This window comes from Podarcis erhardii (genome assembly GCF_964252035.2).
Source record: "Podarcis erhardii genome assembly, chromosome: 4".
Taxonomy (NCBI): domain Eukaryota; kingdom Metazoa; phylum Chordata; class Lepidosauria; order Squamata; family Lacertidae; genus Podarcis; species Podarcis erhardii.
The window spans coordinates 4482079-4506362 of record NC_138508.1 but is presented as its reverse complement, the minus strand read 5'-3'; the positions used below and the strand labels follow the sequence as shown (position 1 = coordinate 4506362).

Genomic DNA, 24284 nt, shown 5'->3' with positions numbered 1-24284 from the left:
AGCTGCAGATAGCAGCCTGCTGCCCCGCACGAGGGGCGCTCTTAAGCAGAGCGCCCCTCGGGCGGGGCAGATACCTGCAGCTTGGGGAGCCCTGCCGGACTTCCCCACAGGGCTCTCCAAGCTGCGGATAGCAGCCTGCTGCCCCGCACGAGGGGCGCTCTTAAGCAGAGCGCCCCTCGCGCGCGGCAGACATTCACAGCTTGGGGAGCCCTGCGGGGAACTCTTCTGGAGGCGGGAGAAGGGCTTTTCTTCCCACCGCCAGCCTTCAGAACAGCCTTCTGAATGTTGGCGGTGGGGAGGAAAAACCCTCCTCCCACCGCAAGCCCCGGGAAGAGAGGAGAAGCTGCGCGCCTTCTCCTCTGTTCCCGGACCTCCCACCGCAAGCCTTCAGGACAGGTCCGGGAACAGAGGGGAAGGCGCGCAGCTTCTCCTCTCTTCCCGGGGCTTGCGGTGGGAGGAGGGTTCCCCGCTGTCCCCGGAGATTTCCCTATGGGCTTTCGTTTTGCGAAGCAAGCCCATAGGGAAATTCGTCTTGCGAAGCCGCTAAAAAATCGGAAAACCCTTTCGTCTTGCGGGTTTTTCGTTTTGCGAGGCATTCGTCTTGCGGGGCACCACTGTACTTTTGAGCTCTGCTTCTCGGTGACCAGCCACTCTCAAAATGGCTTTCCTTCGCTTTCCCGCACTTTTTTCTAACCTCCTGGCTAGAGCTGGCCTGTATCTCCCCTCCTCCGAATCTGAGCTAGAACTGAACCCTTGCCTTTCCTGGGAACAGCCGGTCCCTCCCTGTTGTTCCTCCTGCTCTCTTCTATTAGATTCACTGCTCTCCTTCCCCCCTTGGGGAATGCTTTCTCCCTCTGAGAAACTGGAAACTTCTAACTCTTCCCTGACACCGGGACACCAGAGATGGGGAGTCTGCAGTTGATACTGGGCTCCAGCTCCCATCTGCTGCAGCCAAAAATGGCACCAATGGTTAATGATGATGGGAGCTGGTCTGACAACATCCCGGGGGGTAGGGATGCAGAGAGGCAGCACAGGCTCCCCATTCCTGTTGCAGATGAAGTATTTCTGAGGAGTCGCCAAAATGGGGCAGTTGGAATTTTGTGCAAACAATAGTGAAAATTTGCAATTATCCCTGCCTGTGCCTTAAATTTTTCCAGGCCAAGGAAAGAAAAAAGCTTTGGTATAGAAGCTGGTTCCATTTACTTATACACAGCTGTTATTACCTTGAATACCCACGAACCAGTTTCAGGGCGGTACTCCTTGAACTGGGCACCCTGCTTCCGGGAGACGGCTTCCAGCCTGCCTTCATAGTTCATTTCGGTTAGCCGTTCTGGGCTCTTTATCAGGCAACGGGAGGTTTTGTCAGTGGGCCAAACACCATCCAAAGTGACCTCAGCTCTCCTGTTAAGAAACAAAGAGGGTTGGGAGGCCAGAGAGGCAAACACTCCCAACAGATGAACTAGCGTGTTCACGGTGAACGTGAGCCAGCACTGGGTTGGTCTCTATTTACCTGTTCAATCCTTTCCCAATGGGTGGCTTCTGTTCATCATCTGGGTAGACAATCACTTCTTTCCGACGGATGTGCACAATCTCATCCAGGTTCAAGTTAGTCAGGTTCACTTCGCCTTCAAAGTAGATTGAGCCGTAGCCTAGGGAGGAGATGAACAGATTAGATGACAGCCCCTTCCAACTCTACCATTCTATGATCTCAGCATCAGCTTAAACCGGAGTGCTGCTGCAACAAAGCTATGGAAGCTCACTGGTCAAGTGTGCGCAATCACCACAGCCGGGAGTGTCTTAGAAATCTATGCAAGAAGCGCACAAGCTGCAGCGGGAGTCTGGCGGAAACTCCCAGAAAGGTCTATGGGGGACACGCACCTAAACCAGCCCCCAACCAGTTTTGCAATCATGTACTTCGGAGCGTCATTTATGCATCCAAACAACTTTTAATTTGTGCACATTGTGTGCAGCTTTGTCATCTGTACTGTTACTGTGATCACATTCAAGAACTGATGGGTTTAAGTGCATGTACACTGCATGTGTTGCAATATACCAGGGGTAGGTAGGCAACCTAAGGCCAGGGGGCTGGATGCAGCCCAATTGGCTTCTAAATCCAACCTGCGGACAGTCCGGGAATCAGCGTGTTTTTACATGAGTAGAATGTGTGCTTTTATTTAAAATGCATCTCTGGGTTATTTGTGGGGCATAGGAATTCATTCATATTTTTTTCCAAAATATAGGCCGGCCCCCCACATGGTCTGAGGGACGGTGGATCGGCCTATGGCTGAAAAAGGTTGCTGACCCCTGCAATATGCTATTATTATTATTACTTGAGGAAAGAGACTGTGGGGACTCAACCACTAGGACTAATATCCAACAACCAGATTACTTGAAATGCTTAGGGGGAATTCTTCTGACCCTTCCTGACAAAATGAGGGCATGAGCTTGAGGGACTTTCAACACACAGGAACCTTTAGAGCAGATTCTGGAAAACTGTTGTGTGAATGGCCTGAGTGATCCTAGAGACATGCCTAGTACTTTAACCATGTTTCAATGGCCTGAATTTTGCTCCTCTTGAGCTAGGCAGTTACTTGACCTTCATCCAGGTGGGACTTTCCTGGGCTTTGGGAAAGGCAGTTTCAGGAGAAAAGGTCTTTGTGCAGAGAAGCATCCTTACCTTTTCGGCCAATGGTGAAGTCTGTCACAATGCACTCTCCTTTGTCGCTTGTCATTTTGGCCAATTCTTCCATGGATGGAATGGTGTAGTAGCCGACTCGGGTTAAAACAATTCCTAAAAGAACCAAAACTGGTTGAAGGTCACTCCTTTCAGCAATTTCTGCAACAGGCACAGTGATTCATTTGCAGGCCAGAACAGCAAAGAAATGAGCCAGAGAATGCAGGTGTACCTACTCCAAGATTATAATACGTATGAAAGGGAGCAATAAAGGGACTCACTGAAGGAACTTTAGATTTACAACTGACTAAGGAGAAGAACACCCAGAAAACCTTAACCAAACACTGCCTCTGCAGTAGATTGCAAAGTGAATCAGTACCTATTAAAATTAGTTATGAAAAATGACTGCCACAAATCTTGCAGCATCCCTAGAAACACCTCAAGGTTAGAAATGTTTTGGTCTTATTTTGGTAAGGCTGCAGGTGCAATCTGATGGTAAAGATCCAGTTGCATGGCCTTGTATTGCCATGCTAGGGAAGGCAATACATGAGCAGGGCAGAGGAGAAAGGAGCGAAAGATCAAAGAAGCAGTAACTAGGACCTGGGTTCAAACTCACTGCCAGCGTTGGCAGCGCTAAGCTATACAGACATCCGGTCTGACACAACATAAACCTGCTCCTTACACCCTGAAGCACATTCTTGGATAATTCACAAGACCATTTTCTCAAAGGTCCGTCAATCCAAGCCGACTTTTGCTAGAGCCGTTTGGTGCATCAAAACCTGCACCGACTTGGATCGCAGGTCATCAAAACCTTCAGAAGGCCAACTCAGTGTTTGAAAATAATAGAAACACCAAGATTTGCTTTTTAAAAGAAGAAAATGCCACTTGAATGAGATCCAAGGGTAGAAAAGTATGACCAGACAGAGTTTGAAGGACTGCAAATGACAATGTGCATTATAAGCAGCGCCCTCTCAATTCCTCTGCACAACTCCTACTTTTCCCAGTCTATGCTTAGGGGCATTTCTGGGGGGGGGGGGGGAGAAGAGCCCGGCCACCAGAAGAACCACCTGCCTCACCTGCCGGATGAGCCTGGTGCATGCCGTTCGCCTCCTCTTCCTGGTCCTCCTGCAGGGACTCCTCGTGGTAGGAGGCATCCTCGCTGCTGCCTTCCAGCCCGTTCCGCAGGGGAGGACGCAAGTTCAGGGCGAGGAGGGTGTCGTCCACGTTGTTGTGGTGCTTGTGCATGGCGTTCTCGGGGGTCTGTGGGATGGGCTTGGCAATGGGGTTGGAGTAGTACCTCGTGACTTCACGAGGACGGTCCTCCTCCTGCTGCTCTCCATCCTGCCGGTGGATCTCATCAACTGACCGGGAAAGGAAGTTGAATCTAAGGAAACCACAACATTTAAGGTCCACCACGTGAGCCCCAAAGAAAAAACTTCATAACCGAAATACAAACACACCGCTATAAAAAATAAACACTAGCTATCTAACTGGTAATGAACTTCTTGAGTGTGAGTTCCTGCATGGATGGAAAGCAAAGGCTGAGCCAGAAGTTAGAAAGCTGATGCAGGATTTATTGGGCGTATTGACCTTCAGCTGTTAAGGGAACAGATCCATGCTCAGACCAAACCAATTCTGGCATCGCAGTGCAGAATCACACAGGAAGCCTGACGTCACCACCGCCTTTCAAAATGCACATTGTGAAATTGCTTTGAAATGGATATTGTTCTAACTTAAGTAAAATGCATTTCCCAAATACACGACAGCTCCTATATGAAAACGTAGACTTTTCTGGACCAAGCGCCCTCTCTTTATTCTGTATGGGAGAGTCAGAGGGAATTGGGAGTTTATCCCTTTCCAATTTCACATGCCCACAGTCCAAGGGCACATGCCCACAGCACCATAACATCCTCTGCTTTCGCTATAAATTAAGTTTCTGATAGTCCAGGCTACTCAAGATAGACTTGAAAGGGTGTGAGCAATACTCAGCAAGATCTCAGAAGACAGAGAGAGCGCTGAGCAGGATTTCCAGGAACGGTGGCTCCCCCGCCCCTCTTCATAAGTACAGGCAACTCTCAGCTTCCATGGAGGTTACATTCCAGAGGTAACAGCCAAAACCGCGTATGGTCAAAATATATGGGGTTCAGTGGCAGGTGAGATCACCAAAGTCTTTTCTTTCCCCTGGACACGCACTCCCTGTTACACAGTGTGAGCATTACTCAGGCAACACAAGGGACGCAACGTTCCCGGTGCCAAGGCTATAACAGGGAAGACTTCCCCCTGGTTTAAACCCAACAACTGCAGGTGGAGCTGCGCCTTTAAGGCTGAGTCCGCTTACTTCAAAAAGGAAAACCTGACCAAGGTCCTGTTTTTTTTAAGGTGTCCATGCAGACATACCGTTCTCCGTTCTCTGGGTACTCAGAGGGAGAGGCGAGGTCATCCGCTTCACAGTTGGTCGGAGAGAAAAGGCTGCTGGCCTTGATACTCTTCAAAACTAGCTTCTTAATGCTTTTCCTAAGAGAGACCAAGAAGAGGAGAAATTAATCACTGCTGCCTCACTCCCTTACCCCCTCCCCTTCTTAGTTCAACTTATTTTTAATTGCAGCCCCCATCACACCACAGAACTGGACTGTGGAAGCCCTTCTCTCCCCCACTGCAAGACAATGGAGGCTTTAGCTGGGCCAGCTGTGTGTGTGGTTTTCTTATTACTTAATGGCATTAAAGAGCTCCTTTTGAACTATTTTTTGCTGTGAAAAAGATGACTGATAAGAGATGCCAGTGGTCTTTACCCAGTGGGCTGTGACCTATAATTGGGCTTCACCTTAACCCAGAGTGGGCTGCACCACCACCTTATATATCGTGTTAAAGAGTTCAGGAAGAGCCACTGCGCCAACTGAAGCGTGCATTCTGGCTTTAATCCAGCTCTCGTTGGCCGTAATTGGTACTTGTTACTCCGTTCAAGATCATTAAGTACCAATTACCTCCAGCAAGAGCTGGATCAAAGCCAGAATGCAACACAGTTCAAGTCCATCGAGATAAGCTGCCAGACACCTCACACTTCAGATTTGCAGGCACCCCAAGCCACCTTAGCATATAAAGAAGTCTAGAGGCAACACTTACTTGGGCATGAAGGCCCCGTTCGACAGGGCTGGCTCATCGTCATCCAGGCCATCAAACAGGTGGGATTTAGAGGAGCCCGTGGTCTGCAAAGCTTTCGGACGCACCCTGGTCGCAGGGCGAGGAGTCAGCTTGTAATGAGTAGGGGTGGTCAATGCCTTCTGGGCTGCTGGATTGGTTGGCTTCAGTCTCTGTATACACACACACACACACACACACACAATTGCAAATTTGAGACGGCTATCCTATCAGATTCTCTCAACCGCTTTTGCTGCAACCTCCTTTTCCTTCTCCCTCTCCAAAAAACAGGCTGCTAACAGCAGGAGAGACAGACCACTTCTGCAAGAGGCCTGAGTTGATTGCTCACCCACTTCATTCCACCCAAGTTTGTAAGTTAATTATGAACTGTGTGAAGAAGTACTTTCTGGCGCCTGTCCTGAATCAGTTTTAGCTCTGGATTCCCAAGTAGAAAAGCCTTCTCGGACCATTTCTCGACCTGGCATAATCTAGTCACCCTCTCAGCCATGTCCCCTTCTCCCATGACAAACCTCTTCTTTCTTCTTTGGGTCAGACATCGGGTTTCTGAAGAGGGGGGAATCCCCAAAGGGCGAGTATGTCAAGCTGTTGAGGTGCTGCTGAAGAATCGCTTGCTGAGCGGCTGAAGCATTTGGGTCAGTCAAAGCTGAATGAATGAGAGGGGAAGACATCAGCCCAATATCCCCCCAAGGGGCTGTAACAACTCGCTGACAGAAGAGAAGGTGCCTAAGGTAATCCAAGTGGGGAAAGTGCTATCCTCCCCTAGAAGATGCATCCACTGCACTGACTGACAAAAGTCATCCAATAAAAACAAAATGTTAGCGGGGCTTATAGGTTTAGCTACAAACCACTCTCTTAATCCCTCAGGTTTTGGCGATATGAGGTAGAAACTGGGTCCCTTATTCAGTTGGAAACCACTTTTGGGAACTATTAACTCCTGGTATGCCCCACGGAGGACCTTAAGGTCCACAAATGACAACATTTTGGAGGTCCCAGGTCGCAAAGTGGTTAGATTGGTCTTAACTAGGGCCAGGGTCTTTTCAGCACTGGCCCCGACTTGGTGGAACGCTCTGTCACAAGAGACCAGGGCCCTGCGGGACTTGACATCTTTCTGCAGGGCCTGCAAGACAAGAGCTGTTCGGCCTGGCCTTTGGTTTATACTCAGTCTGGCCCTTATGTTTCCCTCCCCTTATGGTCTTGATCTATGGGCCACTTTTAAAACGAGGCTGCATTTTAACCTGTATTTTAAATTGTTTTGTTTTGTATTATGTTTTTACTGTGATTTTATTGGTGTTAGCCGCCAATATTCTGGCCGGGGAGGGCGAGGTATAATCCTGGAAACCACTTGCTGCATTTCCAACACATGCCACGCTTTGGTGAAATACATTCCCATTTAGAATTTGCCACCAAGCCACATGTGTGCCAAATGTGTGGCTGCCTCCAGCATTCCAAAGAACAGCAGCTGGCTTTCCATACAGAAATGGACTGATGGGAGCTGGAGTCCAACGCTCAGAGGGACAATGAACTGGTGTGACCTCATGCAGGGCTACTCTTCCACTTAAGTCCAGGCTGTTCATTTGTTAACGAGACACTTACCCACTGCAGGCTGGGGAGCTCCAAAGCCCAGGGTAGCTGTTGACGTGTTAAATCCAGGGGCGCCAAAGGCTCCTGTCCCCAGCGTACTCCCTAGTTTAGGCTGGGTGTTCCCAAACAGCGAAGTTTGTCCTGCGTTCAGGGCTACAGGAAGGAAAGCAAAGCAGGTTGTGGAACGTCGACATGCGCAACCAGCAGCAAAACAGGCATAAGCAGCCTTCCCTTCCCTACAGACAGTTCAAAGGAGGACATCATTTTTAGTGCTCCAAGGAACTGCTCTCCTTCCTCACCACCAGCTTGGCTCAATGGCCAGAATTCAATTTAGGAGCAAGAATGTAAAGCATATGCGCTATGAATCCGGACCATTCTTCTCTATAGTGGAGAAGTGGTTTTGCTAACTGAAGGTCTCATAGGTCTGTCACTCTTTACAATAAGGGCAGGAGCTATTTGTGTGTGTGTGAGAGAGAGAGTTGGAAAATACTGATTCTGACAACCACCATGAAGTTAGCTGGAGCGTCCAACATATTCAATAACTAGAACGGCACAAGCAGCAGTGAAATAAAGGCAGCAAGATTTTGGTGAGAGTGGGGGAAATAGCAGTTTAGAGAAGGAAGGAAAGTGGAAGCTTGCTGTTATGTTTAGTGAATCCCAATCATGGCACCAAAAACCTGGCTAACTGCCAGAGAGAGGAAGGGGGAAAGCAGCTTCTGAGGGTGGCATCTTTCTATTCTTTACCTGTTCCAAATCCTGTTCCAAGTCCCGTGCCCAAAGCCCCAGCTGCAGGCTTGTTCCCAAACAGGCTATTTCCCGTGGTGTTTGCACCAAAACCTGCAAGTAAAGAACAGCAAGTGGCTGTGTTTGTCACCCAGGCCTCTCTCTCTTCCATGCAGGTCTTTGTTATGTGTTTTACTATTTTGTTGGAAGCTGCCCCAAGTGGCTGGGGCCACCCAGTTGAATGGGCGGCACAGTCACACCTCAGGTTACAGACGCTTCTGCTTGCGTTTTTTCGGGTTAAGGACTGCCAAAATCTGGAAGTACCGGAACGGGTTACTTCCGGGTTTCGGTGGTCACGCATGCGCAGAAGGGCCGAAGAGCAACCCACGTGTGCGCAGACGTGCCACTGCGGGTTGCAAACGTGCATCACGTTCGCAACCAGAGCGGCCACTGTATACATAATAAAATTACTATTACTCTTCTTATTGTTGTTATTATGCAAGGCACAGTACATGGTCTGCCTGACATCACTAGCGCACGCACAACCCACTTGCATTTCCAGAGGATGAAAGAAAATGGGGTTGCCTTTCACTCAAAAGTAGCATTCATTTGAGAGGTTCCCGTCATCATCCTCTGTACCCAGGAATCTTTTTAGCTGCAGCAGGAGCTGCTGTTCAAGAAGGTACAAATGATTCCCAGACTCCCCACTCCCCAGGGAAGTCTGTCATCAAGACATTGGAGGAGGATAACCCCTGGAATGAATGAGAACTCTCTGAACTCTCTCCAGCTGTCTCCCCACACCTCTTCAATCACCAGCAGAGAGGCAGGGAAAATGTACTGTTTGACTTGGAATAAAGCCTTTGAATTTGTTTTCCATGGATCTGAGGAAGGCCTCCAAGCTTGTATAAGAGACAGAGACCCTCAGAATGAAACTCTTGCCAAAAGCAAGGCCAGAAGCACCTGGGCTCTCGCAGCTGCCTGCCATGTAGCACGGCTTGCTGACACAGAATTTAAGACCCACAAACAGCATTATCTCACATAAATTAGTCTGCCACATACTGTGTGCTATACTCAATGCAACAACAATAGATTTAAGGCTCTTTACGTGACTATGCCAAAGGGAAAGCAATTGTTTAGTCCGTTACCAAACATCCCAGTCGTAGTTGTTCCAAACGAGGGTGCGCTGGTTGTCGTGGTTCCAAATCCAGCAGGCTTGTTGCTGAAGAGGGACTGAAGGAGAAATATGCATTCTAAACGTCACAGGGTCTCTTTCTCTTTTCCCTGTCCACAGCCCCCGCCCTGGTCACAAAGGGATATTAGCTTTTTCTCAGTTAGCAGCCAATCGTAGAAAGGTTAACATAGAATCATAGCGTGTTTTAAATGTTTGGAAAGGATGTGCAGCCATCCACAGAATGCACATTATCAGATATCTCTCCCTAGTGAACTACGTCTGTGCTGGTCCACAGCAGCAGTTTGGTGTCAGCGCAGGACAGCTGCATAGTGCACAGTGCTGGGCAAGAGGGGGAGTCAAGAGGGCTGCAGGTGGGGAAGAGCATACAAGAGTCCCCCCTTCCCTCTCATCCCCCAGCACTGCCTCCGTCCAGCACTTAAGGTAGGAGGAGGGAGGGAAACTACTTGGCGATGAATCCCACTATGCCCTCGTTGATGTACAGAGCAGCGCCACCTCTAGAACTCCCTTCCCAGTGCTCCCTAGAGTCTGATACAATGGTGTCCCCACTGGTTCTCTCCGTCCCACCAGGTGCCTACAAGGCGTAGTAAAGAACCAGGCTGAAGGACGGAAGACGGAACAGAGCACAAGGCAGTAGAATTAAAGCAGAGAGAGAGAGTAGATTTGACTGTGTGGACAGAGGCAGGGCAAAAATAAATGAGAGAAAGCCGGAGACAGCATCGTATATTCAGTCTAAGAATCACATGTTCTCTGCCTGGTCAATCAGGAGGAAATACCCAACATGTGGAAACTTCATAGTCCAGCGTGGGAATGTGCATGGACCCTCCTAGAATTGCTCTGATGGAGAGCAGCCAAATGGCAAAAGCTGAGGTTTTACAGTTGACACCCACAAGAGCTGATATTCAGAGTGACAATTTGGCAAGCAGTGAGTGAGCGTCAGAGTGGCACGTCCCCACCCCTCACATTGTTGCTTGAACTACAGAACCCTGTTATATCAAAAAATGAGTAGTTGTGGTTTAACGCCAGTTTACTACACAGATCCAAACTGTGTTCAACCTGTGGTTTAAGAACAAGATCTGCAGATATTTAAAACCCTAGTTAGGAAACAGGTATTAAACCGCAGTTCCCCACTGGGGATGCAAAGGAGAAGTGTAGTTTGAGTTGACCAGGAAAAGTGTGTCATGGGAGCCAGGTGCACACAATTGAGAAACTCAGGTCACGTCTGCTAAATTATGGTCCAGAGTGCCGAGACTGGGCAGTCGCTCTCAGTTTACAGGATTGTAAGGCTTCTTGCAAAACCTTCCAAGACCTGTTCAAAGCCAAAATTATTGGACCTTTCTAACCATTGACCAACATTGCAATTAACACCACCGGAAAAGCACCTGCAAAAGCACTTCGCTTCTGCCCGGGAGAACACCAATGAGCACAAGTGTGTCACGAGTGAAAAGAAACAAGCCACTTCCACACCCCGAGGACCTCATTACTCCCAGCTGACATACCGAGCCACCAACACCAAATCCTGTATTGGGTTGTCCAAAGAGACCTGTCCCAGTTCCAAATGCAGTAGCAGTGTTCGTATTGGTAGCTGTTCCAAAAAGGCTTCCCGTTTGTGAGGGCTGTGTTGCTCCAAATAAACCCTGCAAACATTAGGGGATGTTTGAGAAAGATACGCTACAACTTATCCTTAAAAAAAAAAACAAAAAAAACCTAAGCAGTAGTTCTGGAAATGTGGGACTACTGTTTTTGCACCATGGTGATTTTTACACAAGGGAATATGGGCTCTGCTTGTGGCTGCTGAAGAGAGGTGCTTGCATTTGGTTCAGCTAAGTGTAGCATTAAAGCATGCAGGAAAACCTACCTTCATTTTAGCCATGTGTCGTGGAAAATACTGAGGCCTGAATTTGTGCATAGCAGATGGTTTCTGAATGGAGGTTCAGATCTGGGCAGAAAGGCACCTGAAGGTGGCCATCATGCATATGGAAAGAAACAGTGTGGCCCCTCACAGGAAGATTAAAAAGAACTAAAAAAACTGAACAAATTGAACACCCGCCCGCCCACGAGTTGTCTTTGGTGGAAAAAGTAATTTCCCAAAGCCTATGAAGATTGCTTATCCCTTCCGCTCAGCAGTTCATTCCCCACACAGCTTCACCAACTTCCCTTTCCAAGCCACTAACACCTGCCATCCTTTGCCCGTAACAGGGAAACTCCTTCAATAGAGGGTTTCCATTGTGACTGGATGCATCTATTAAAGGTTGAGGCCTTCACAGAAAAGGCCACTTGAAATTAGTTGACTGTCCAGTTCCATTTCATTTGTAACCAGAGGTCCCCTGCCTCGCTTATGCATTTCTGCTTGTACCCAACAGAGAAAGCAGCAAAGATAGATAGTGGACCACTTGACAAAGTAGCCTGCCCTAGAGACATTCAAGTCGGTGAAAAGCCAAAATGACTGCCAGGCTTCCAGGCTTCCCTCTTCCTGGGAGAGGTAAGATAATTTGAGTGTGTGCTTGCTTGCTTCCTTGCGTGCCTACCAGGTATATTGCTGGTAATAAACTATTTCATAACTTGGGAGGCATGCTATGGCTCCATTTCATAGTGGAAAAGTATGTGCTTTGCATATGAAGTGTTGAAATCGCCAATTAAAGGATCTTGTGTTGGAGAGAACTTCTGCTTGGAGAGTCTGGAGCCAGTTGTCAGTTAGATGGACCATGGCTCTGACTTGTGACAAGGCAGGCCTTTATCTCTTAACCCTCAATATAAAGCATGCTGGTGAAATATTCAACAGATACAAAAATGGCAAAATAAGGCAACCTGCTGTGCTAAGGAGCAAGCTGGAGAATAAAATAGCACTGTACAAGAAAAAGTAACAGGCTGAGCAAAGAGAATTTCCTTGGAGAGTTCTTAGTAAAAGGCTGCAGAAATCAAAGACAACCAGGTAAGCAGGAGTTAGGCAGAAAGTAAAGACTCCAAGGTTGTTACAACAGTCCTTGCTACCTTACCATTGTGTTTGTGTTGGGTTGTCCAAGGGTGCTGGTGTTCCCAAACGAAAAGCCTGCATTTGGTGCAGTCGTGGCCTGGCCAAAAGGCTTGTTGAAGAGGCTGGTGGTTTGTTGAGTCGGACCAAAGAGGCCTCCTGTTCCTGTTCCAAAACCTGTCGTACCTGAAGCAAAGTGCCAAAGCATATTATATATATATACCTTGAGACATCCATGTCCCTGGGACTTCACAGAATATACCCCTCAAGGAGCTCACAATCCAAATGTCAACAGTGGGAGAGGCAGGATAGGTTCCAAAGGATGATGGTGAGTAGATGCAGCTACATTTTATTTTATTATAACCTGCTTTTCACATCTGGCACTCAAAGCAACTTACAAAAAATAAAAACATACGACACACAAAATTTTAAACATCAGAGAATAAAACTGTTTTAACTTGGTGTCTGAAACTCAGCAGAGATGGCACCTGATTTCTAGCATTCCATAGATTTGGAGCTACCACACCGATGGCACAGCTCCTCATATGCACTTAGGCATTGTTTTGAGCAGAAACAAGGACGGAGGAATTCGACTATGGCTTCAGAGTTTTGTGTTTTTCTTTTAAAAAATTCCTGTCATTTTAATTTTCAACTTCCAAACCATACACCACTCTGAACTCCCAATCAAAGGAGGAAGCATCAGTAGAAGCAGCACAGAGGTGTTTGGTTCTAAGTTGCTTTGGATCGTCTTGGACAAGATGAAGCAACTAACACCAATAATAAATAATAATAATAATAATAATAATAATAATAATAATAATAATAATAATAATAATAATTTATTATTTATGCTCTGCCCATCTGGCTGGGCTTCCCCAGCCACTCTGGGTGGCTTCCAACAAAATATTAAAATACAGTAATGCATCAAACATTAAAAGCTTCCCTAAACAGGGCTGCCTTAACAAACAACAACAACATTGGTGTTGCTGGGAGGTGTTTCCAAGAAATAAAAGCTGACTTGGGTAGAGCCATTTTAGAGCAAGAAAACAGCTGTGACTGATCAAAGTGCCATTCCAATCAATGATGCCAGCCAACCACATATGATATCAGGCAAGATACAGTGGTGCCTCGCAAGACGAAATTAATCCGTTCCGCGAGTCTCTTCGTCTAGCGGTTTTTTCATCTTGCAAAGCGAGCCCATTGACGGCTTAGCGGATAAGCAGCTTAGCGGCTTAGAAAAAGGGGGGGGAGGGGAAAAACCCCGCAGGAACTCGCAAGACATTTCCGTCTTGCGAAGCAAGCCCATAGGAAATTCGTTTTGCGAAGCGCCTCCAAAACGGAAAACCCTTCCGTCTAGCGGGTTTTCCGTCTTGCGAGGCGTTCGTCTTGCGGGGCACCACTGTACTGCCTTAAATCAGAATCAAGAACTGAATAGCTCACTTTTTGTGCACTATTAAGTGTGGCATTCTACTTCCTGGGACTTGCATCACATGCAGAGCAACTCCCTTGGGCACCTTCCCCCTTTTCCGAGAACTTATCTTATTTGCACTTCTTTTCCTTACTTGTCCCAAGGACCTCAAGGCAGAATCTGCTCAATAAAGGAGATTGCTCTGTTTGCATGTTTCCCCACAAGCATACAGAGAACAGGTGGAGTTTTGACAGCATCTTACCAATCAGCAGCCAGTATTTAAAAAACACACAAGTACTCAGAGAGTCACACTGCGCATGTCAAAGCAGCAGTACTTACTGGTTCCAAACCCTGTTTTATTCTGTCCATAGGAAAAGCCTGTGTTGGTGGTGGTGGAGCCGAAGAGTCCTGTGGCTGCGCTGGAGGTAGCAGTGGATGAGCCAAACAAACCTGGCGTGGCTCCAGCTCCCACAGGGTTGGTGGGACCTTTCCTGTTCGCTTGATAGTCTTCCAAACGAAGCTCCTAAACAGGGAATATTTCTTGAGTACAGACGTCTCACATGAGACACCGCCTGTTCCCCACACCTGCTACCCCCTCACCTTCTCAGGCAAAAGCGATACAGTAAAATATTGGAGTTGACAGTCCCTGGGCACAGGCCAGCATTCTCAAAAAGAACAAAATGCAACTTTGCCAAAGTAGGCATCAGGCGCCAAAAACACCTGCCCGACAGGTTTCTCCTGACAACTGTGATGTGGCAGTTCAGCATGTGCTCCACCATGTGCATAAATGCCTTGCCTCCATTCTTTCTACTTGAAATGCAAAGAGCTCACCCCCATCCACTGCTACAGAGGGAGGAGAGCAGCACTCCAATGTCTGAGCCACAAGACAGGATGTAAACAAACAGGGACAGCATGCAGAGATACAGATATACGACGGACTGACCTCTAGCGATTTGCTTTCATATTCTTTCATAGCAGTAATGCACTGGTGTTTGGTGCTGATGTTTGTGCTGACTCCGGACTTAACCATAGTGTCAGTACCCGTAGGGGGCTGTAAGAGAAATGTGAACACTCGTCAAGGTTACTTTAGATTTAATTCCCCTGGAAGTCCTGTAAGCAGTCATGGCACAGAGGGAGCAGCAGGATTCCTGTGAGCCTCCAAGCAGCCACTCATGTGAGCTAACAAGAACACTGAGACAACCCAGCATGCTACAGTATGTAACACCCATCCTGGCACAACTGAACTGACCGATTAGTTTCTGAGCCCAATTCAAAGTGCGGGGGTTGACCTATAAAGCCTCACATGGCTCAAGACATCAATACCTTATGGACCGCCTCTCCCCACATAAACCAACCCAGACCCAGCCCTTGTCTTCTGAGGCCCTTCTCTATGTCCCCCCTCCCAGAGAGGTTTGGAGGGTGGCAACAAGAGAACAGGCCTTTTCTGTGGTGGCTCCGATTGTGGAATGCTCTCCCCGGAGAGCCTCATTTGGTGCCACATGTCTTAAGGCCCCAGGTAAAAACATTCCTCTTTACTCAGGTCTATGGCTATTAAATAATCTATGTTCTGTAAAAGTGTGGGGAAGAGGACTGTTATTATGATGACTATTTTATTACTGGGCTGTTTGTCAGTATGCTTTTATTATTATGTTTTTATCACTGATGTTCTGCAATGTGCTTTTAATGTTGTACATCACCCTGGGATCTTTTGATATATATGAATTGTTGTATATATAAATTATAAAATAAAGGACAACATATAAATATAAATATTAATAGTACAGCCGTTCAAATTCTCGGTCAGCTGTGAGGCACCCTGGGTAGCCAGTTTCTCACCAGGTCAGAACGGGACTCAGGCTTCTAGGGAGAAGGATAAGACGTAGAAGATGATGAACAGAAGGGGCTTTGCTTGCCTTGGTACGCAAGGGATGCCCACGCTTTCCTGCCATCCTGGTACAAAGCCACACACTGCCCTGGCCTATGGTCTGCCTCTGCTCCTGCTCTAGGCTGACCCGGCTGTGAGGGCCCTTCACTACCTGGAAGGCAGCCCTCATTGTCTTGGGCTGTGCCTGCTGCTGCTGCTACTGCTACTCTTCCTGCTGTAGCACGAGCAGGAGAGAGCCCCATCCCCACTGGTGTATGTGGCTGAAGGAGGACTCAAGAGAGCGCTCCCTGCTACAAAATCCTGGCATCTTCTGCTCCAACAACTGCTACAGAACCCTCATGATCAACTATTCCACCTTCTGCTTAAAGGAGCCTCTGCACACAAGTTTTCCAGCTCAACGCAATGCCTAGACTTTCTGTTCTGCACTTGGAACACCTGGGCTGGAGATGCCAGAGACTGGAAGCGGGGACCTTCTGCCAGCATGGCATGTGCTCTGGCCACTGAGCCATGGCCTTTCCACAAGTGATCACACAGAAGTTGAACCACCACAGGCTGGTTATAGCCGTGTTATTTAAATATGATCCAAATAAAGAGATAAATGACCAAAACTGAAACAGCAAAAGACAAGAGTACCTGCGCTCTTAGTCTGTGATTCATTTGCCAGGCGAGGCTTCTCCAGAAGATGAGCTGGCCCATGGGCAGTAATTGAATTTCTCTTTGGAGAACTGTTTTATCAGTTTTTATTTCCTGAGTTTTTTTCTGTGCTGCTAGAAAATGGTTTCCCAACTCAGGCCTCTGAGCACAAAAGGAGGCTTCTGAGAGAGTATTCTCTCCCTTCAAGGCTGGGAGGCGGGGATCACAAGTATCGGCACCTGTGATACCTTTCTGTGCTCTTGCTACTGGAGGTCAGTGTGGGCCTTGCTAATTAGAAACTGGCAACACCTGTGATAACGTGAGTTGCTCATAACACGGTAGAGTCTTCTCACTGGCTATTCAGAGTCACTGGTTACTAGGCAAAACTTTGTGCTAGTCCTCACCATGTTGCCTGACACCTGGCAACACCTGTATGCTACTTGCTGAAGGCCAATTTGCTGATTTGGTTAATAAAGCAAGTTAGTTTGTTTGGTATCTTGTTTTACCATTCCCAACTGCTTTTACTTATAATCTCACTGGGATACAGCTCCATTATTTATGCTGCTATTTTCTTTTTTAAAAAAACTCTTCCTGCTACTTGTGTGTTTCTTCGGATGGGACTTGTTGGTACTGAATGTAGTTATCTTAGTCTCTTGGTCAAACTGCTACTGCATAAACCTTAGTGGGCTTGAAGCCTGCAGGGACAGCGTCTGGTTCCCAAAAACCTTGTGTGGCATTTGGGAAGCTCTGGGATTATCTTGATTCAGGCTGATGGATTTACAGGAGTAGTGGCAGCATACTGCCTTGCAGGGTTGATATTCAATTCTGGTCATTTGGCTACTGCTCTCCAACAAGAGGGCTTGCCACCATGGTTCCCACTGGCAGCTATTGCAAATGTTATTTTGTAATATTCAGTAGTTTATAACTATTCCAAATAAATAGATAAATAAAATGCACAATAAATACACCAGATGCATCTTTCATTGGAATAGGGAGTCCAAAGCGTAGTGAACAGAAAGCAGCCTCTTCTGGACTGCAACTCCCATCAGCCCTGGCAAACAGGGCAAAATGTCAGGGGTGCTAGTAGTTGCAGTCCAAAACAAACATCTGGCCGGAATCATACCGGAAAAGGCTAGGTAATGGATGGAACTAATTTTAGACAGGAAGCAACTGGGACTTACATTGAATTTAATGGTGGTGCCAGTTGGAACGGTGAAGCTGGTCGATCCAAAGAGGGAACCGGACGTCCCCCCAAACGGATTGGCGGTTGTGTTAGTGGTTCCAAATAAACCCCCGCTGCTAGTACTTGTCCCAAAGTCTGTAGAAAAGGAAAAGCGAAGTCAATGCCCAAATACGAGAGGAGACAGTGCCCAAAACAAAGAACGGCCTTACTTTTCACACTATGCAAGGCAAGTGTTTAAGGCAAGGCAGCTTTTAATGTTTGACGGATTACTGTATTTTAATATTTTGTTGGAAGCTGCCCAGAGTGGCTAGGGAAACCCATCCAGATGGGCAGGGTAATAATAATAATAATAATAATAATAATAATAATAATAATAATAATAATAATAATGGTTGACTGGAAACAGCTTGGACATTGTGGCAGTTCAATTTAATATGAAATACAAGAGGGGGCGGAGCAAGCCACTCAAGGGCGGGGAGCTAGCTGCCCACGGCGGACATTCAGCGCGCTGCCCACCGGCGACTCCCAAGCCTCCTTCAAGCTGTCAAAACGAAGGAGGAAGGGGGGAAATGCCACTGGCAAAGTGGCACAGCTACCCCCGTACCCCAACGTCTCGGGGCAGGCTTGGGAGTTGCGGGTGGGCGGGGTGCCATATGTCACACCCCCACTCAGCGAGGGCACCTGGGGCGGTCGACCCCCTTCCTACGCCCCTGCACCCACCCCAACAAGGACTAAAGCAATGTTTTTGGCTTCCTTATGGCAGTCTCAGAACAGGTTTGCTAAGCACGACTTGTCCCCTGCCCCTAGTGAGCAAGAAACTGAACTGTCCCAAGGCAAGCACTTGGGGAGCAGCTACCCAAGCTGTTGTTATTACATTTGTACCTTGGATCCCAAACGCCTTGGTACTCAGGTACTGCAGCTTCCTGCAGCCAATCAGAAGCCACACTTTGGTTTCCGAACGTTTCGGAAGTCAAACGGACTTCCGGATTGGATTCCGTTCAACGTCTGAGGTATGACTGTATTATTATTATTATTTTTATTATTCTTACCACCTGCCCTTCACCCTGAGGAACCAGGGAGGGTTACAACAATTATAAATACAGCAATAAAAGTGATTTAAAGAACTTAGAATCACGTGGTTGTGCTGCGTAAAGAATTCTTCAAAATGGTCAGGAAACAGCAATAGGTTATACTCACTGCCAAACCCCACAGGTTTACTCTGCGCAAAGGCATTGTTCTGGGATGAAAAGAGGCCTCCGCCAGCGCTTGCTGTCCCAAACAACCCACTGGAAGTGCCAGTCGATGTTCCAAATCCGAAGCCAGTGCTGGTGGAAGAAGTGGCTGGCTGGCTGAAGGTGCTGGAACCAAACAGCCCCCCTGGAACCAGAAATATCCAATCAAATCAGACACAAGAAGGGGTGGGAATATTTGATGATGAAACCCACACAAACATACAGACAAATCCATATATATATATATATATATATATATATATATATATATATATATATATAAAATATGTATACATTAAGGTTACCAGATGCCCCCATTTCCCAGGGACAGTCCCCGGATTTACAAATCAGTTCCCATACAAAATCCATTGAAGTTGAAAAGTGTCCCTGGATTCATTGATAAAAATTCTGGTAACCTTAGTATGTCTGTTTTCGGTTATACAATCATATCACGTCCTTGTACAATAATTCTTTCCTAATCCCCACCCAGCATTCCATGACAGTTCTTGTACATCTTAATTAGCCACATATACAATAATACCTTCACCTTGCTTTCAGCCTACCCATACCCTTTATATTATCAGCTGCTAGTCAGAAGGTATCCACTACCTGGAATCCACTACCTCCTCATCTGTTTATCATCTACATTTCTTATTTTGCATGTCATACTTACAAGCTCAGCAGATTCAATTAGTTTATTTAGCCATTGTTCTTTCCCTGGAGTTTTGAATCTTTTTTATATACAGTGGAGCCTCACAAGACGAAATTAATCCGTTCCGCGAGTCTCTTCGTCTAGCGGTTTTTTCATCTTGCAAAGCAAGCCCATTGACGGCTTAGCGGATTAGCGCTATTAGCGGCTTATCGGATAAGCGGCTTAGAAAAAGGGGGGGGAACCCGCAGGAACTCGCAAGACATTTTCGTCTTGCAAAGCAAGCCCATAGGAAATTCGTTTTGCGAAGCACCTCCAAAACAGAAAACCCTTTCGTCTAGCGGGTTTTCCGTCTTGCGAGGCATTCGTCTTGCGGGGCACCACTGTACATTTTGGCCAGTTTGACTGGTGATATATGCATAAAACCTAATGGGATGAAGGTCTGTGTGCGTATTTCAACAAAACAGAAAAAAGCAAATAAAACCAGTTTATGAAATTGTGAAGATTAAGTGCCTAGGTAAACAGATTTTGTTTGTTTGTGAACAAAAAACTGGACCATAGGTGCCAGGTGGCCCTCTTCAGTGAGGGCACTCCACAAACGGAGGACTAGCACTTAAAATGATTCCTTCTTGGTTGTGGAACAGTGTCCCTCCGATAAAGGAGGAAACTGGCCAAGAACTTCGGCAGATTTTCAGCAGACTGATAATGGAAGAGGCCTTTCTCCTGGGCATGGTCGGCCAATTGGTGCTAAAGAAGGATAGAGCTTTCTTTATGTATGCCACAACAGCAGCAAGAATACTCATCGCGAAGTACTGGAAGACACAAGAACTACCCACCCGGGAAGAATGGCAGATGAAGGTGATGGACTATATGGAATTGGCGGAAATGACTGGCAGAATCCGAGATCAGGGAGAAGAGTTGGTGGAAGAAGATTGGAAGAAATTTAAAGACTATTTGCAGAAATACTGTAAAATTAATGAATGTTAGAATGATGTCGGAATGAAATTAAGTGGTTTTTAACAGTAATGCTATTAAGGAGTATGTGAAAACGGATTGTAAACAGGTGAGAAAGTAAAGTTATAATATATTAAGATGAAGGATTAAGATAAAAACAAAGAGGGAAAGGATTTGCGGAATTAACCAATTGAACTGGATTACAAAAAAGGGAGGTGTGAGGAGGTCAGGCAAATAAGGGAATGAAAGATAAGCATGGAAAGATGGATTTATTTTGAATTGTTTCTGTTTTTCTCTGTGTTTTTGTATTTTTTTTTGTTGTTGTTTCTTTTTTATTCTTATGTCTGCAACCTTTTTTTTGAAACTTCAATAAATATCTTTTTTTAAAAAAAGATATAGGAAGAGGATCACAGGATGGGTGTGACTAATCTGGCCCCATTTATCAGTCAGAGGAAGCGAAGCAGCTTCAGGGATTTTGCTGTCCCCTCTGCTCCAGTTGCCACTTGCCCTGGGACTGCAAAAACAAGGAGAAAGGGGTACTCTGGCCCACCACCTACTCAGAAACAAAGGTCACCAATTATTTTCCAAGCAAGAATCTCACCAAGGGAGGCTCATTCTAGCCCAAACTGGATATAAATGCTTAGTTCCTCGAGGCCAGAACAACATCCGTCCTCTGCCTTTTCCCTCTGTTTCCCCTTCATTAGTCTTTTTCAGGTTTGTAAACTTGATGACAGTCTGTGTCTCTCTTTTTATTGATGCAAGCTACTTTAAGAGGCATCATTTGTTAGAAAAGTAAGATAGAATTGCTCCTACGGGTACTTGGACCCTAAGAAGCTTGGGCCTTAGGTAACAGCCAGCAGCTTAAACTGAGCAGAGTAAAGAGGCAAACAGTGAAGGGGTTCAAGTTAAGGAATAAGAAGCAGTGGTAATACCTGTACCTGGCTTGGTCTGCGCAGTCCCGAACAGTCCTCCGGCATTATTATTTGTTCCAAAAGCAGATGTCCCAAAAGCTCCTCCACTTGTAGTGCCAAAGCCAGCATCTGCAAAACGGTTAGAGTTGGGAGATGAGACTATATATGGTCTGAATACAGAAGGGGCTGAAACCACGTAGCAATGAGCTGGTTGTACAGCTGAAGTTGACTTACAAGAAGTGAATTAATTTCAAATACAAGTCTAGCAATTCCTGAATAGAACATGGTTCTGTAAGACATCTCTATTAGGAATGCAAGAGTCTTCTGTATGAGAGCATGTGGCAACTCAGCCAAATATCTGATAGGCAAAATATTGGCTTTTCAAGCCAACGTCAAAGGAAGTTGACAAACTGGAACGTGTCCAGAGGAGGGCAACCAAAATGGTCAAAGGCCTGGAAATGATGCCTTATGAGGAATGGCTAAGGGAGCTGGGCATGTTTAGCCTGGAGAAGAGGAGGTTAAGGGGTGATATGATAGCCATGTTCAAATATATAAAAGGATGTCACATAGAGGAGGGAGAAAAGTTGTTTTCTGCTGCTCCAGAGAAGCGGACACGGAGCAATGGTTCCAAACTACAAGAAAAAAGATTCCACCTAAACATTAGGAGGAACTTCCTGACAGTGAGAGCTGTTCGACAGTGGAATTTGCTGCCAAGGAGTGTGGTGAAGTCTACTTCTTTGGAGGTCTTTAAGCAGAGGCTTGACAACCATATGTCAGGAGTGCTCTGATGGTGTTTCCTGCTTGGCAGGGGGTTGGACTCGATGGCCCTTGTGGTCTCTTCCAACTCTATGATTCTAGGATTCTAGGTTACACTTAAAGTTGAATTAGCCTCTTAATGAAAACATTAAAAACCCAAACTGGCAGCCTAGGACAGGGGTGGCTACCTTGTGGCCCTCCTGATGTTGCTATACTACAACTCCCATTGGGAACACCAGAAGAACTTTTCAACACTGGAACGGTCTTCCCCTGGAAGATGGTGAACTCTCCTTCCTTAGATGTTTTTAAGTAGGGGTTGGATGGCCATCTCTCTTGAGCTGCAATTCCCCCATTGCAGGGGGTTGGACTAGATGACCTCGGGGTGCCTTCCAACTCTACAATTCTATGAATCTCTGGTCATCTATTGCTCATTCTGGCTGGGACTGATGAGAGCTCAACAACGGCTGAACAGGTTCCCTCACCAGCTGAGAAGTGAACAAAATGCTTTGCATCCAGGTGGTCTGAAGTCTATTCCAGCCGCGTCCAGTTAAACGAGATCACAGAGCAGGTAACGTGTAATACCTGTGCCAGGATGGGCAAATAGACTGATCTGGTAACATGGCAGCACCCTGTGGCTCTATTCATAGGCTTCTCCACCATTATCGCCCACGTCACTTACTCTGCCCAAAAGTTGAAGTCGTCCCAAAGCCACCTGTGTTGCCTCCGAAAGGCGTTCCAAATGATTTGTTAAACATTCTGAAGTTGTTTCAGGTTCTCAAGACCTAAATGAAGAAAATAAAAAGAAAAACTTAGGTGAAATCAACGTTTGGCCTTACAGAGAAATGCCAGATAAATACAGATATTTATGGAATATATGGCTATCCATCTCATTATCATTAATTACTGCACATTGCCATTTTCAACATGAAAATTTCTATCCTGCTTTGGTCAGCCTGATGCTCCTGGAAAGCTCTTAAAAAGGACATGGTAGCAAAGACCACCTCCAGGATCTCCTGCAAAGCTGTATCCCATCCAAAGGCACTGATTGTACTGAAGTGATGAAATTCATGTCTGGCTGTACTACCTGAGACATCAGGTTTGCATGTATGGCTCCCATCTCACCAAGCATTTCTACACAAACATTTCTACACCAACAAACAAAAGTCCACTGTCTATAGAAAAATAGATCTCAATTATCTTCCTAGCATGCTTTAGGGAGCTAACATCCATTAGGAATACAGTGGTGCCTCGCAAGACGAAAAGAATCCGTTCCGCGAGTCTCTTCGTCTTGTGGTTTTTTTCGGCTTGCGAAGCAACCCTATTAGCGGCTTAGCGGCTATTAGCGGCTTAGAAAAAGGGGGGGGGAGCGAAAAAAATCGCAAGACTTGCAAGACGTTTTCTTCTTGTGAAGCAAGCCCATAGGGAAATTCGTCTTGCGAAGCGCCTCGAAAAACGGAAAACCCTTTCGTCTAGCGGGTTTTTCGTCTTGCGAGGCATTTGTCTTGCGGGGCACCACTGTAAGGTCTTTTCTGTAGCTGTTCAGTTGTGGAACATTAACTTCTGGGAAGTCTGTATGTGTTCTGCCCAGATCATCTGCTGTAGGCACTTTAGATTCCATGAGCAATTAGCAGAGATTCTCCACGTTTTATTTAACTATATTTGTTGGCTATATTTTTCCTTGAATAGAAAACCAGCCTAAAGATATTGTAAAATAAAGAAGCAGCTGAACATTTTCCTTCTTACATCTTGTATGTAATTCCTAAGCATTTCCCAATCATTCCACTCCTTATTCAAACTCTCACCTTTATCTTATTCCAGGCTACTTCACGTGGACAATGTTCATTCGCTCAGGATTCCCATTACCCTATGATGAAGACAGACCCAAGTTAGTACTTGATTAAAACCGAAAACAAAACTAATGGCTTGAGTTTAACATGAGTGTTGGAGTTGTGGGAGGGTTACTGTTTTGTTTTCTTCTTGTTTTTATTATGTGTTTTCTGTTTTTATCTTATATTTTTATGTTGTGAACCGCCCTGAGCTCTATGAAGAAGGGAGGTATACAAACTGAATAAAGAAATAAAATAAAATCATACCTCCACATGCTTTGGACAAGGGGTTTTGCCAAAGCAGACAAACATGGCTCCCTCAAACATCACTGCAAGCAAAGCTCAGCTAAAAGTCACCAGTTTTTAACTTGGGTAGGCATGGCTACCAGTGTTCAAAACTCCCATTGTTCTAGGCACGTTTTGCGACAGGGAATTTCATTAGCACAAGCAGTTTCTGAGCTCTGGGCACAGTACTGCGCCTAAGATTTCAGAGCAAAACTGCAGAGCGGAAGGGAAGGAGGACATTTTTCTGCCTCCCGACTTCCAGCTACTA

The 24284-nt window shown here is 46.3% G+C and overlaps 1 protein-coding gene across 4 annotated transcripts in view; it reads right to left on the bottom strand.

Annotated features, from left to right (window-relative positions):
* Nucleotides 1–24284, bottom strand: part of NUP98 (nucleoporin 98 and 96 precursor) — a 47394-nt gene that overhangs the window by 19377 nt on the left and 3733 nt on the right. For 2 of the 4 annotated variants that reach the window (XM_081860024.1, XM_081860022.1), the window contains exons 2-20: nucleotides 23708–23769; nucleotides 22585–22687; nucleotides 21171–21278; nucleotides 18601–18780; nucleotides 17402–17538; nucleotides 14646–14753; nucleotides 14042–14225; nucleotides 12320–12480; nucleotides 10823–10960; nucleotides 9280–9364; nucleotides 8156–8248; nucleotides 7424–7564; nucleotides 6340–6473; nucleotides 5795–5982; nucleotides 5072–5188; nucleotides 3751–4058; nucleotides 2678–2791; nucleotides 1511–1649; nucleotides 1224–1401 (exon numbers count right to left, since the gene is read on the bottom strand). In XM_081860024.1, coding sequence (XP_081716150.1) covers nucleotides 1224–1401; nucleotides 1511–1649; nucleotides 2678–2791; nucleotides 3751–4058; nucleotides 5072–5188; nucleotides 5795–5982; nucleotides 6340–6473; nucleotides 7424–7564; nucleotides 8156–8248; nucleotides 9280–9364; nucleotides 10823–10960; nucleotides 12320–12480; nucleotides 14042–14225; nucleotides 14646–14753; nucleotides 17402–17538; nucleotides 18601–18780; nucleotides 21171–21278; nucleotides 22585–22660 — 2589 coding nt within the window. In that variant the 5' untranslated portion in view covers nucleotides 22661–22687; nucleotides 23708–23769. The remainder of the gene's footprint in view (nucleotides 1–1223; nucleotides 1402–1510; nucleotides 1650–2677; nucleotides 2792–3750; nucleotides 4059–5071; nucleotides 5189–5794; nucleotides 5983–6339; nucleotides 6474–7423; nucleotides 7565–8155; nucleotides 8249–9279; nucleotides 9365–10822; nucleotides 10961–12319; nucleotides 12481–14041; nucleotides 14226–14645; nucleotides 14754–17401; nucleotides 17539–18600; nucleotides 18781–21170; nucleotides 21279–22584; nucleotides 22688–23707; nucleotides 23770–24284) is intronic. The other 2 variants (XM_081860023.1, XM_081860025.1) reach the window with 2 other exon arrangements.